Source organism: Plutella xylostella, chromosome 28 (assembly GCF_932276165.1).
Source record: "Plutella xylostella chromosome 28, ilPluXylo3.1, whole genome shotgun sequence".
Lineage (NCBI taxonomy): Eukaryota > Metazoa > Arthropoda > Insecta > Lepidoptera > Plutellidae > Plutella > Plutella xylostella.
In genome coordinates this window covers 7,626,917-7,641,462 of record NC_064008.1, presented here as the reverse complement: position 1 = coordinate 7,641,462, position 14,546 = coordinate 7,626,917, and the positions used below count along the sequence as shown (strand labels likewise).

The 14,546-nt window shown below is 36.2% G+C and overlaps 1 protein-coding gene across 1 annotated transcript in view; it reads left to right on the top strand.

Moving 5' to 3' along the window:
* LOC105385712 (O-acyltransferase like protein) overlaps positions 1-14,546 on the top strand; it is a 54,599-nt gene that overhangs the window by 3,105 nt on the left and 36,948 nt on the right. Inside the window, exons 2-4 of the mRNA XM_038110912.2 lie at positions 8,555-8,706; positions 9,196-9,366; positions 11,631-11,796. Of these exons, the coding sequence (XP_037966840.2) occupies positions 8,555-8,706; positions 9,196-9,366; positions 11,631-11,796 (489 nt within the window). The remainder of the gene's footprint in view (positions 1-8,554; positions 8,707-9,195; positions 9,367-11,630; positions 11,797-14,546) is intronic.

The following is a 14,546-nucleotide window of genomic DNA, read 5'->3' as shown; positions in this document are numbered from 1 at the left end:
AAACCATTTTCTTTTTCTCTTTATTCGATTCACTATAATCGATATTTTTTGAATATTTAAATCTAATAACACTGAATCTTGTTTGTCAATCTTGTCATAGTAGTTGTTATTTCATTTTCCATTACCTAACCTAATTATTTAATATTTTGAATACCGCTGAAACTGCTGAAGATATACAACAAATGTGAAAAAGGGGAGAACCAGACCCGGTTCCTGTTCCACCTCCCCGGCAGGCTCCCGTCCCACTTCTTCATCAGGAACCTGCAGAAGCAGCAGAACAAGAACACGCAAAATCCTGACAATATTTTCTATGAACCATAGGATGATAAATACCTAAGTAATAAATATGAGAAGAGCAACTGCGTTCTGCAGTTCGAATCCCGGCGCTGACATGTACCAATGTGTTCTTTGAATTTAATTAAAATGTATACCATTACACTTACAGTGAAGGAAACCTGCATACCTATCTAGATTTAGCACATCTAGAGAGCCAGGTGCAGGTACTTACACCCCAACAGAGAATAGAATAGAGTAGGTAATAGGAACATAAAATTCCTAAAGTTGATTCCAGGCAAATTATGTTATGTAAATAAAACAATGATCTTTTAAACAGTATATTTTATTTCATTACATTACTCGCCAAATGCATACCCATATAGTAGAACCTTTACATATAGCATTTCGAAATGGCATAGCAGATCCCTGTTGCGGAATGGCAATTTAAAACTTCAGAAGTTGGATAAGTATAACATTATTCCATGATGAAAGTAGTAGCCTGATCTAGTCGATAATATTAATAAAATCATTATAATATTTATTATGTACGTTGCACGTCCCGTATTTATTTAAATGTAAACATATAACTTGATATACCTAACATATTACTATCAAATTATTATTCACGTTGTTCGTCTTGTGTTGTTGACGTTTAGTTGTTGACATGACACATTTTTTTATCATTTCAATTTTTCTGCTCTGGTTTGTCGATTTTTATCATTATACTGAGATCCAACCTAGACATTTATGACGTAAATCACAGAGTACTTGGCATAAACATTACTTCACTTGACGTTCCATTCTTCCTGTATGAATGTTTACGTTCCATTGCGACTACATTTTAAAGATTCTTTTTTTCCGTTTTTCTCTTTTCTCCCAGCTTCTAAAAATCTTGTAATTAATTGACTTGTGTACCTGTACAGTGTCTCTCTAATCATGGTACTTTCATTACGGAACCCGTCATTTCCATAGTGGTACAAAACGTCCTTAGAACCCTGCCTTTGTCCTTTCTCAACAGCAGTGTGTATAAAAACAAAAAAAAAAACTATTATTAAGTATAAACAAAAAAACATCTACAATCATTTTGACGTCAGCAGAGTAGTCAATAACTGAACATATAAGTAGGTATATTGTAATTGTTAAAACCTGATTTATAAACCTATATTTTTTTCAAACTACATTGACAGTACTAGTACCTATACAATGTATAAAATTAACCAACTTTAAAAACCCCCGACATTCAACACTAAAATTTTCAGCGAATACTGTAGTTGTTATAAGGTTCTGCTAAAAAATACTTTTTTTCCGTGAAGCACGCTAAAAACAATTAGCAAATCCGTTCTAAACCATCATTACTACAATCTTTTATTTCACAAGATGAAACTTAAGCCTGCTAACTGATCCTACTATGTAGACAGATAGGTATCCTGCATTTTCTAGATCCAGATCCAGACTTGTTATTGCAACACTAAACTCGTGAGTAATAAGTAATGATGTCGCCATTTTGATGTAAAAGTAGGTTGAACTGTGCATTTGGTTGATGATAAAATCATTTACGAAGTCCATAATTGTTCACGCAAGAGATGCAGGTTCGAATCCCGGCGCTGACATGTACCAATGAGTTCTTTGAATTTAAGTACAATGTATACCATCGCTCTTACGGTGAAGGAAAACATCGTGAGGAAACCTGCATATCTAGATTTAGCACATCTAGATATGTGAACCCACCAATCCGCAGTGGACCAGCGTGGTGGGAAATGGTCCAAGCTTAGGAAGGCAGTTTAGACCTTGGGGATATGCACAAAGGTTTCATTCGAGAGAACCAGGTGCAAGTACTGTCACCCCCAACAGAGAATAGAATAGATTGCATCAATTTTAATAATCCGCATACCTAGCTTAGTGTAGATACCCTGGCCAGCAATGAATAAGTTCCAGTGTCAATAGCATATAGCCAGTATAATAAGCCCCAAATTACTTCTAAATGGAAAAGTGTCTGCAATATTGAAATACATCTAACAGCGCATAGGAATATCTCCAACTAAAACGTAAATATTATGTTAAAAATAGGGATAGTGTTTTGTTTTTTTAACGATCTATATTTAGACTTAACGGTTCTACCTTTTTTGGCATAAGATTTATTTGCCTAATCTCGTATTGCATAGTAACGTTTGGTCAAAGTCTCGTTACGCCGAAAATCGTATGGCATAAATCTCGTTTAGTAAAAAGTTATTTCGCATAACATTGTTTAGCCTAATAATGGTATGGCCAAATCTTGAATAGCCTAATAATGCTATGGCATAGGTTTATACAAAGTAATAATATTCGTTTGGCTTTAACTTTGACGGAGCGTCTCCCTACATAGCGCAAACTGGTTCCTTGTATTGTTTCCGCTGTTTGGAAAACGCTCCGCTCCGCTTCGCTGCGCTCCGCTTTGGTTTTGATGAACATGTGCACCTAACACGCTCCTCCTCGCTTTGCTCGTCGTCGCACCTATTTTTAGGTTTCGATCTCATGGGGTTTGTAATAATTATATTGGTCGTTAACTTTCGATTTTTTGGTCATACAATATCGTGATTTTCGGGATGTAGGAGAAAAATACCACAATTTGTACATTTACTACATACTTAATATATTATTTATTAAGATAACATTACGAGAAACAAAATTATACATAGGTATAGACGAACATAAATTTGAGCAATCGAAACTTAGGTGTTTAAAGATTGTGCCTAAAGAGTTTTAGACGAAACGAGCCTTATGCCACATAAGTCTTGGCAAAGTGATGGTTCGGCCAAAAAAGTTAAGACCATACGAGTTATGCGAAATGAGTTTTGGTCAATAAAGATTATGCCAGATGAGCGGAACCCAGACTTAACGGCAAAATAGGCTATGGTTATCGCAAGCTTGTTTACCAAAATCTTTCCATTGGGTGTTTCCGTTCACTTTTTAAATATTATAATTTAGATAGTCCGAAGATTTTGTTTTTATGGAAGATACTAGAATAAATGAGTTAAAACACAAACACACAAGCCCATAGCTCATTGAACAATTCACTTTAGCCTGTTCCAAAAGGTTATTGCCACAATCTCCACGCTAGGCAGACATGCTGGAGATATTATTATTACACAATAAAAAAATAGTTATCCAAGGTTAGTTATTAAGTTAAATAAGTTACAGACAATAAAACAATGTAATGGAATGTATAATGCAACTATAATTTATTATTTCGTCTGTTAAGATGCTCGAGAAGTTTCTTTCGCCATTTCTTCTCCTTGGTGACTGAGCCTTCGTGAAATGGTGGTACACTTATAATCTTGACAATCAAAAAAATATCTGATGGATCGTATCAGAAATGAGGTTATCCGTCAGAGGACTAAGGTTACCGACATCGCTGTCAAAATATGCAAGCTGAAGTGGCAGTGGTCTGGTCATAATATGTGCCGAAGAACCGATTATCGTTGGGGTAGACGAGTTCTCGAGTGATGACCACCAACAGGCAAACGCTGCTTGGGACGCCCTCCTGCCCGCTGGACTGACGGACAGTAGGCGGGTGGCGGGTAGTGGTTGGATGAGGAAGGCCGATGACCGAGTGTTTTGGCGCTCCTTAGGAGAGGCCTATGTCCAGCAGTGGATGATTATTGGCTGATGATTATAATCAACAAATAATTGTAAAATACGTTGATTCTTTTCTTCTATACCTGACTTGTCCTGAAGGTGTCGAGTTTTAATGCTGAAGCATGAAAGAGTTAAGTATGTAAATGTTAATTCAAAAATATTACTCTTTAGATGCCCTTCCACAGGCACCCATTCCACCGGTTGCCCATCCGTTCGGCAGGCGACAGGTGTTGCTTAACCTGCTTAATCGATTGCAACACAAAGTAGGCCAGCGGTCAGTGCAAATATACTGGTAATTTTCGTAACGAACTAAAGAGAATAGTTGCGAAAACTACCGGTTTGTGTTTAAACGTATAAATATTGTAGGTAGTAGGTTCCATTTGAGTTTGCAGTAATGCAGTATGTTAAGTGAATGGGAAACCTAGCACTAATACAGGTAGAAATATAATTTAAGTAGGTAGGTAGGTATCATGGTTTGACCAAAAACTGCTATATTTAACTACTTAGTACAGCTAATATGGATAAAAAATATCAATAAATTCGTTATAATATAAGTTAACAACCTAATTTATAAAGTTGGTTTTATTTCACTTTTTCTAAATTACATAATTATTAGGGTTTAGAATTGATAATTTAGTTCAGTGATGAAAACAAACACTTGCCATTTACAATGGAATTCTATTTTTATACATACAATTGCAATGTTATGCCTATCATACCTACATATGTGTAAGATTTAAATAGTTTGAACCGTGAACTTAAATTATGTTTTATCTAAGTAATAAACAGTAGTGTATGTAGTAATGACGTAAATACCTTTTTTATATTACGGCCTTGGAGGATTTATTACACCTTAGCAATTATGGATGAAATCCTAGATTATTTTAATGATTTAACTACGTCAAATTTGTCCATGATACTTATTCAAAAACTACGAATTCACATAAGTAGTAGGACTAAAGTGGATCATTACAAATGTAATGACTCGTGTGAATTGTTAGGGGCCGTCTCTACAGGCGAAGAAATCGCGACGATAGTATATCGTCTATACAGGGTGCTTCAAAAAGGGTAAGCCGAAACCTACTTGTGCAGGATGTTATATCTAAGCCCGGAAAATTTCCGGCGGATATGAACTCAGAATGTCTTAATTCGCGAAAAGATTATATCTTCCATAATAAAAGTCACGTGACTAACAAAGTTTCTATGGAGAATGTTATTTTTTTTCTGCTGCACACGTAGGTTTCGGCTTAATACCCTTTTAGCAACACAGCAGAAGGTATCTCCACACGGCAATATGGTCGCTGCGATGCGATTTGTTTGATAAGTACATAACTTTTAAGAACTTCATCGTAATTCTCTAAAAGACGATTCACACAGTGCGAGTGTTAAATAAACTTACATTAATGAGTATGTACCTATTGCAGATACATCATCATTGGCCACAGCCACAAAAGTTTTGCAAACACTATACATACAACAAGTCCAGCGATGTACGTCTAGTTAACACTCGCACTAAACAGTGTGTGAATCAGCCTTAACAGAGTCCGACATCGCTAACTTTGCAACGGGTAAAATATGAGAGATAATCTAAAGGAATGTTGAATAAGACGTACCAAGATATACAAGCAATAATTGTTGCCCTGTAGGATTAATACCTCACTCAGTATTGACTACCATTATATTGATGTTTATGTTATTTCGCTTAAAACTATGTATATTACCTAAAGAATTCTCAAATCCACAATGTTCGAAAGATACCTGAAATTCCATCAATATTTATGTACTTATCTATATTTTTTACTATTGGCAGGTAATAATATACGTTAAGTACATTAATTTGATTGGTAATTATAGAAACGAACGACCAAATGAATGGTTATTTAAGTCGTCCCAATTTAATAAAATATTGGCGGAATTTAATATCCCATTACATTAAGTAGCGCTCTACTTAATATTTCTCTTTGATCGAAATGTATTATGTGATGAGCTTACGAAGGGAGGAATTTTATCAGTGATGTACAAGGCAGATCAATGAATGTACGAGACAAAAACTTACTGAGCACTTTTGAAGTCTGAGAGATAAAGTTATACACACAGAACTTATACAATACAGGTGTTAAAAAGAGTAAGCCAGTAAATTAAAAGCTCTCCAAAATCTATTTCGCTTCTCTGTGCAACTTTGTTGGATGCGTGACTTTTTTACTCTGTACAGTTTTTTTTTGACAAATTAAAAAAAAAATCTAAGTATTTATTTTTGTAACACCCTGTAGATAACCATGAGTAAACCTTTTTATTTCATCGAAGTAGTCAGGTAAAAAAAAATAGGTCAGCTTTTTAAAATCACTTTCCCATACATACAAATATCATTACTATCTCATACATCTTACTACTTACGGTTAATAAAACAATTTATTCTTCAAACGTTGCGTTAGGTCAGGTTGTAAACGTATCAAACCATACGATTATTAACCTTAAGGTCAAGTTAATAAGGTAAAATAAACACCTATGCGTACACGTAGTCATCAATGTCAGCGAGTCTGTATATTATGTACATAAATACATAAAGCAATATTATTGCGTAAATGCAGTCACGAGCTCAAAAGCGAATACCACTTTAAGGTGCCAATTGGCGGCCGACAACATGAGGTTGCAGTTGACGACGTGACGTCGAGCGTCTGTGTAGCGTCGTCTAGCTTTATTGTGCTGCTGAATTCTTTAGAAATTATAATATTTATAATAATTATAATTTGAATAAAACAAAAACATTCGTAGAGTCGAATTTTAAACAAAGAATTTTAGATTTTGACAGCAATCAAATTAGAATTTGTGCCCCCAGAATGGACATAATTAATTATATAATGTGTGAACATCTCACACATGGCTATCCGACCCCAAGCTAGGCGGTGTCTGTAGTAATATGGGTATCGGGCAACTAATACATGTACACTAATATATAGAGAGAGACTTATTAACACCCAAGACCCGACAAATACACAAATAACTGTCTTTAAACAAATATCTGCCTCGGCCAGGGATCGAACCCGAGAGCTTCGGCATAGCAGTCAGGGTCGCTATCCACTATCCACTAAACCTTTATTCGGTCGTCAAATACAAGTGACATTGCTTCATATCGTCTGCCGCCAATTAATACCTTTAGTTTGGCCCATTTGAATACACCCTACTGACTGTATAAGCCTCTGTTTACAAAATATTGTTTAAGGTCACTTAAATTCAACAAACCGGTAACTCATCTCGTCATTTTGAAAAACTAATAAAATAATATAATAGGTAAATTTCACTAGAAAATAGCTGGACGATTTTTTATAAATTTTAAAACTCGCGGGAATAGCTAGTTCTAACTCAAACTATTCTTGGTATACTTTAGTAGTATTATATACTTATTAGTGGCATGAGCGATGCATTTTTTTCCATAGAAAGGTTGTCTGGCAAAAATCGCTTTTATTGATAAGACCCTTTTCTACCCTAATTAAGTTACAATTTGTTCATTATATTACTATTTTTGGTGTTCAAATAGTATTCTATCTTATTACCCATATTGCTATTTGCGGCACAGTCCGATCCTTCACCCAACAGCTATGTAATACCAGATATTTAAGTTTAATGATAGAAGGCAAAGGATGTTTAGCAATATGCTGTGCTAGAAGGGTCGATGGAACTTCGAAGGTTGTTAGAATAAACACATAATTATGACACGTACGTAATGGTTTTGATTAGGGCATAAGGAAATGTACAATATTATACATTTAGCGCTTGGATAAAATGACCCTACACTTTTGACATACGAGGCCTAGGCCTACAACCCTTCCTTCATTGGAAGGAGACCCATGCCCCAGCAGTGGGGACGTGATGGGTCGTGATGATGACACTTTTGACATGCGACTATTTAGGCGTTTGATGAAATTCCACCGTAAAGTCCGAAAACTAACTTTAGTCACACAGAAAATCAAAGACAAATCGTTAACAAAAAAAAAAAAAATTAGTGCTAAAGTAAAGTTACACACAAAATGCATCTTATTTCTAGTCCCTACACTAGGATTTCCTGTGTTGTAGGGGCTAGCTTATACGAGTAGGTAGGTAGCAACCAAACAACCGATATAGGTAGACTGGGTTTTAAACTTTAAACTTGCAATTACTTTATATTTAAGTACTAACATAAGATACACACGTGCTCTCGAAATAAAAAGGACTCGAAAACACAATTTAATACTGCAATACGTTTACAAATAAATTAATTATAAATATTTTTATAAAAACCTTGTTTAGCAATCTCAGTGTCGGTGTGTTTGAAGCAAAAAATATATAAATTTATATGTAGTATGCCGAAAGGGGTGAATCAATCTATATATTCTGAACAACTTTGCCTAAACAGCTTTTTAAAATTCGGAACTAAGGGGTGAGATGTGGCTCAGGGCTACAAACGTTATTCATTTTAAACCGACTACAAAAAAGGAAGAGGTTATCGGTTTGCTTGAACCTATGTTTTTAATTTTACCTATGAACACACTTAATTGTATATTATTTTTCGTCTTTAAGTCGCAATGTCGCGCCTGATGATAATATGTATATTTATACTGTGCCTGATTTCAAGGCATTCATGCGGCCAATAAACAAATAAACCTTTAAGCAAAACTCCTCTTTCCAGATGAGTTCCCAGCCGAGCTGGACTACTACTCCATGCCGGCTCTGTCGGAGCTGGACGACTTCGACCTCTGTATGAGGAAACCTGGAGCCGTCTACTGCATCGTGGACATGGAACTACTGGAGGATGATACTCCGCTGTACCAGTTCATTAAGGTGAGAGAGATAAGATGCATTTGTGTGAACCTTTACTTAGCACCAAATAAACGATTTGTATTTGTATTTAGAGTACCTACATATTATGCACGACTGTAATCCCCGAAGGGATAGTCAGAGGTGACACGCGAGTCACCGTTTGTCGCTGTACTTTATTTTGTACTCACGTGATACTCGTAGGTCGCGAGCCGTACCGCTGGTTTTGAATGAGTACAATGCACTTAGGGTGCAAATAAAGAATCTAGACGAGCAGATTTCCTCACAATGTTTTCCTTCATGAGGTGAGAGAGTGTTCTTCAAGGTGAGAGAAAGGCTTTTGAAAGGTAGTAGTGGTATGGTATGAGAAAGTGGATTGGATGTTAATGATGGATGATGATTGGCCAATGATAAGGATACTTATATGTTTGACAGAAAGGCGATACTATACTGTTTAAGCACTACCAGAGGTAGTAAACCACCAGATTTTAACCTCCATCTCCTCTTCCACAGAACTTCTCATCGCTAACCTACAAGAACTACCGTCACAGTAAGCTCCACCGTGGAGTCTGCGGCAGCAAGCACTGCGGCCTGAACACCAGTCATGCTGATGTGAACCCTCAAACTGTCAGTGTTCTGAGGGACTGCTTCAACCAGAGCATTCATCGAGGGTACGGCTTGCAGGTGAGAACGGGTTCTGATAGAAAGATAAATAATTTATTGTCGTAGCAGTTGCCACGTTGTAAAAAAAAACACTAATATTAAACGAAACTACGGAAATGGTGCCATGCTTAGCATGTGCTGCTGTAAACAGAGGCATGTTTTGTGACAGCGCTGTTTTTCAGCATATCCCTGAGTATTGTGTTAAATAGTACCTAGAACATTGATTTATATTATTGCTGGAGCGTGGTTGGAAATACTTTTAGTATAATTAAAGCAACCAGGGTCTAGAGAAACCGTTGTAGGGAAACAAACGTGCTCATTTAATACAATCTAACCACTCTACCACAAATTCATTGAAGTCGGTTAAAAAGATTTACAAAAGACTCGTGTTACATTCAGAGTCATCGGCGATTGACTAGGTATTATGTACATTTAACTTGAATATCTGGCTAGAAATGATAAATATTTGGAATTTGGATGTGCCTATATTTTGTGATTATGAATCCACTTTGAACACTACGCTTTGGCTACAAAATTCGAATTAAACCCTGCAAACCAAAATGATTTCATTAGCGCTGTAAACGTACTAGCATTATTCTATTACATTTAATGTGTTTTCCTTTATGTGGTATTAATTAAATTACATGCTAGCACCGCTGCACATTGAGTTCAAATTAGCATAATAGTCGACAGCTAAACTGCTACAATATATTATAGCTAAATAGCGTTGTGAAGCGTTAACAGTTTGTAAAACGTTTCCCAATAGTCGCTCATTGTATATTGATACGTCGATAGATGATCAATTCATGAAAAGCAGCGTTTTCACTGTGTGAATGCGTAGAATGTGTTTGATATCAAATTGAACAATTTAGGCCTAGTTTCATCATAGTCTGCTAGATCATTAACACCCATGTTACATTGTAAGTTACCTCTGAATTAAAATTTTCACCAAAAAGTCAAAAATCAACAACTAATCCCTTATTACAATTATAAAATTGGTGTTATTACAATGATCTAACAGAGTACGTTGAAACTAGGCCTCAGTATGTCGTTTTGCCTACCAAATTGAATGTCTCTATTGGCCGATATTGCACACATATTTACACACATCAGATGTAGGTATGTAAATATGTGTGCAATATCGGCCAATTCAGACATATTCTGTCTTATAGGCTTATAGGTAAGGCCAAGGTCAGAGTATTGTGACAAATTACCAAATATGCAGTTATCACATTCGTATTGCGCGAAAGATAGAGCAGATAATTTCTTAATAATAATTATGTAGCTATCACTGATAAAATTTTAGTCTGGTTTTTCCAATATACTTACCTAAATATACCTAATGGCTAAATTTTATTTCCGGTATAAAATAGCTACGTTCTTTGTAAATACAAATTTAGTTTTTGCAAGAAAATGTCTAGACATTGTCTGGAAAGCTTTTAAAATAGACGCGACACCTTTTGAAAGTTCAATTCCTTAAGTTTACGTGAGATGATAGTGCAATCTCTAGAACTTTCTGGAAATAAACACTGAATTCAAACTGAAAATAGCTGTAGGTGTTTAGATCATGACAAGATTTAAGTCTGAGTTCTAAATTGAGAACCCTAGAAATTGAAATTTAATTATAGAATTGATAGTAAAATTGTAGTAATTGGTTATAGCATTGGTGCTGCTAACGTACCACCATGTTCCACATTTGAAATTAAAATCCTTAACCAGCATTGCTTATCTGCCAATCTGACACAGCTAGTATCGTATATGTTGTTTTACGCATAAGTGATGCTGCTTTTTTTGTGTTGCTTATGTGTTGGTGGTACAGTAGCTGCAGTAAGCTATTTAAAATCTGTGTGTATTTCTGTTCTAAATTTCTAGATAGGATTAGGTTTCTTTACCCCAGACTGCAAGAAACTATTCTGAGGATGCCGAATCTCCTGTACCCGTGTCTCTCGAGTGGATCCTTTGTTCTGAAATTGAAAACCTCTGAGCTGAAATTAGGGGGATATGTATCCCTCAGGTCCTCCTCTTCAGGTCAGCCAGCCTAGCTACCGCAAAAATTTGAGCAGCAAGCCTGGATCTATCTCTCTATCATGGCGAGCTGATTTCCCGTATTTAGCCTCTAAGGTGGGCCATTATGCGTGAAATACCTATGGGGTGACTAGCTATTAAGCCACCTAAGCTCAAGCCAGAAAGCCAGCAAGCCTAGACAATGTAAAAGCTGAGATAGGCGCTCTGTTAGTAGCTATTCTCACAACCCTTCTAAACATCTGCCTTCACTTCACCAACAGGTAGACTCCCTTGAAGTCCGGTACTGCAAGACTCCTGAGCAAGGCAACTGGGTGTCTCCCATCGACGCGACGGACATCAGCATCGGCATTGTGTTACTGGTGCTGTTTCTAGTCAACCTGGCGTGTTCAGCCTGGTACTTCCTGTGGCCGCCGGAGAAAGGAGAAGGTACGTTCATATACACAGGACCTCAGCATATATTAATGTTACTAGCTAATCGCTTTTAATCAACCTGGCGTGTTCAGCTTGGTACTTCTTGTGGCCGCCGGAAAAGGAGAAGGTACGTTCATATACACAGGACCTCATATGTTAATATTATGATGTTACTAGCTAACCGCTCCGCTTCGCTTTTAACGATTTCCAGTGTGAATTCCGGGATGAAAAGTAGCCTATGCGGACGACGACGACTTGACTGTAGGGTGTTTGCTTCATGCATACACTAGGTTTCAGGACTTCGTTAAAGAGTAAGCCAAAATGGGCGTTCATCCTGAAAAACGTTTCCTTTAAGAAACTGTGTTTTTCTTTGACGAATTCAAACACTAGGGTTGGTTTAATGCGCGATCTACTAATCACAGCGCCGTATTTATACCTAATCGCGATATAATGCCATTTATCTACATCGACAACGAGCCCGTGTAGCGGCAACTGGGTGTCTCCCATCGACGCTACAGAAATCAGCATCGGGATTGTGTTGCTCGGGCTGTTTCTAGTCTACTTGGCGTGTTCCGCCTGGTACTTCTTATGGCCGCCGGAGAAAGGAGAAGGTGGGTTTATTTCTATACCTACTATATGTATAGCTATAATAAACACTCAAAGAATTTCGGCCACAGTTGCCAGTACCTATGGGAACAGCCATCTGCGTGAGAGTAAATAGTGCCCAAGTGCGCAGAACAGGTACACAGGACCACATGTATACGTTATGATGTTACTAGCTATACAGGGGTTTGCAAAAAGAGTAGGTATTTATTTATTTTATTTAAGGAAAACTTACAGCACAATTTGAAGGTATAACAATAGAATGAGCAGTAAAAGGCCTTTTACAAGTTTCCACTGGTATACTAACGGGAAAGGGAGTGACCGCCGGAGAAAGGGGAAGGTGAGTTCATTTATTAAGCCCTGTCTGTGTATATGTCTGTGATAGCATAGCTTCCAAACTACAGGATCGATTTTTGTTTTGTATTTTTAGGGTCACAGGTAGTGTTACCCCGAGGGTTCTTTGTCATATTATATCAAAATCAGCTTAGACGTTCAAAAGTTATGCAACTTTTAGAGTTGAATTTCGGGGTTTTTAAAGTTGTCCAGGTTAGGTTTTCATTAAGAGATTCATTTATTCATAATTTGATTGATATTGTATCAAATAACTGTTCACTCAACCAAGCCAATTAACATAGGTATTCTATTCGGCATTAGGTCTACAATTTGCATGCCAAAGACACTCAATCAATGAACTGACTCTATGTGAATGATTAATAATAATACCTATACAGGGTGAATCTTTCCTAGATGCATATCTGAAATTAAGTCCCAGAGCTCTTCTTTCTTTGAAACAACTTTTGCAATGGTTTTAGTAATCACGAAATAAATACATATAGGTATATATATATATACCTATTTCCACATGGAAAAAATATTTTTACGAGACTTTATTATACGTACGAGTATTGTGCATATGTTTATCCCAAAGTGTAGAAAAAACAGAATAAAGAGCTTTGCGACCTACTTTCAGACGTGCAACTACAAAGACTCATTCTGTATTATATTCAAATGTTATTGATATCATCATGAAGTGGATCACTAAACATAGAATACTAGCTAGGTAATTAAATTTATTTAAGTATTTTTTCAAAAGATTAAATTCAATAAAGTTCATTAAGTAGTATATATACACAATAAAATATTATAAAAATTTTGACTTTATCTTTTATAACCCAGTGTTAACTCCGTGGTTAAGACGGCATACATCGATTTATTTACAATTTTATTTGATTATATTTATGTGACTAAACCGGTTTATATATTCAAGCACTGCAATTAATGATTTCCCAAAAATACGTTTCGCAAATCTCAAATTTTATGTGTGTATTTTGAAAACTTCTCGTAAAAGCAAGGTTTCATCATATCGAATATTCCCAGGTGACAAACCTTCCGAATTTGCATTTCAAATACTCCACCTACATAAATTAAACTTTGGTTTCGGAGTTTATAATAGAAACTTTTCAACTGCCGGTAATATGGTTTGGGGCAGGTTTCAGTTCAGCTAGGTAAGGTGTAAGACATTCATCGCAGGTTTTATTTTATTTAATACATTATTCCACAAATATGACATACAATGTGTACCTACTTGATGCTAAAAGCATTTTCTACCTGCCAACAAACAGAAGGTACAAGATAATAAGGTACAGTTTCATGTCTGAAACGTATTACACTTGCGAGCAATGAAACAGTTTCAGTGATAATAGCACCAAATTGCTCCAAAGCGGAAAAGGCTAGTTAATGCCGCCGTCTCCAATATTGTAGAAGGTACGATGTTGTACGATATCAAGTATCATCGACGACCAAGACGACTGAATAGTGAAGTGGTTAGTGTCCCTGACTGCTATGTCGAGGGTCCCGACTTCGATCCCCGGCTAGGGCAGATATTTTTGTTTAAATACAGACTACCAATCTCGGGTTTTAGGTGCTAAAATGTATTCATATTCATATTCATATTCATATTCATTTATTGATAAATAAACATTACACGTCATTAGAATTGAGATTAAATTAATTAATTATCACATATTATAGTATTAATAAATTTCGAATAATTATGTTTAAAGAATGAATAGATAGTCAATCACATGGTTAGTAGACACACTAATAATAGGTAAGTATGTTAATTAATTATTTAAAGTCATAAAAGTAACTAGGTAAGTATA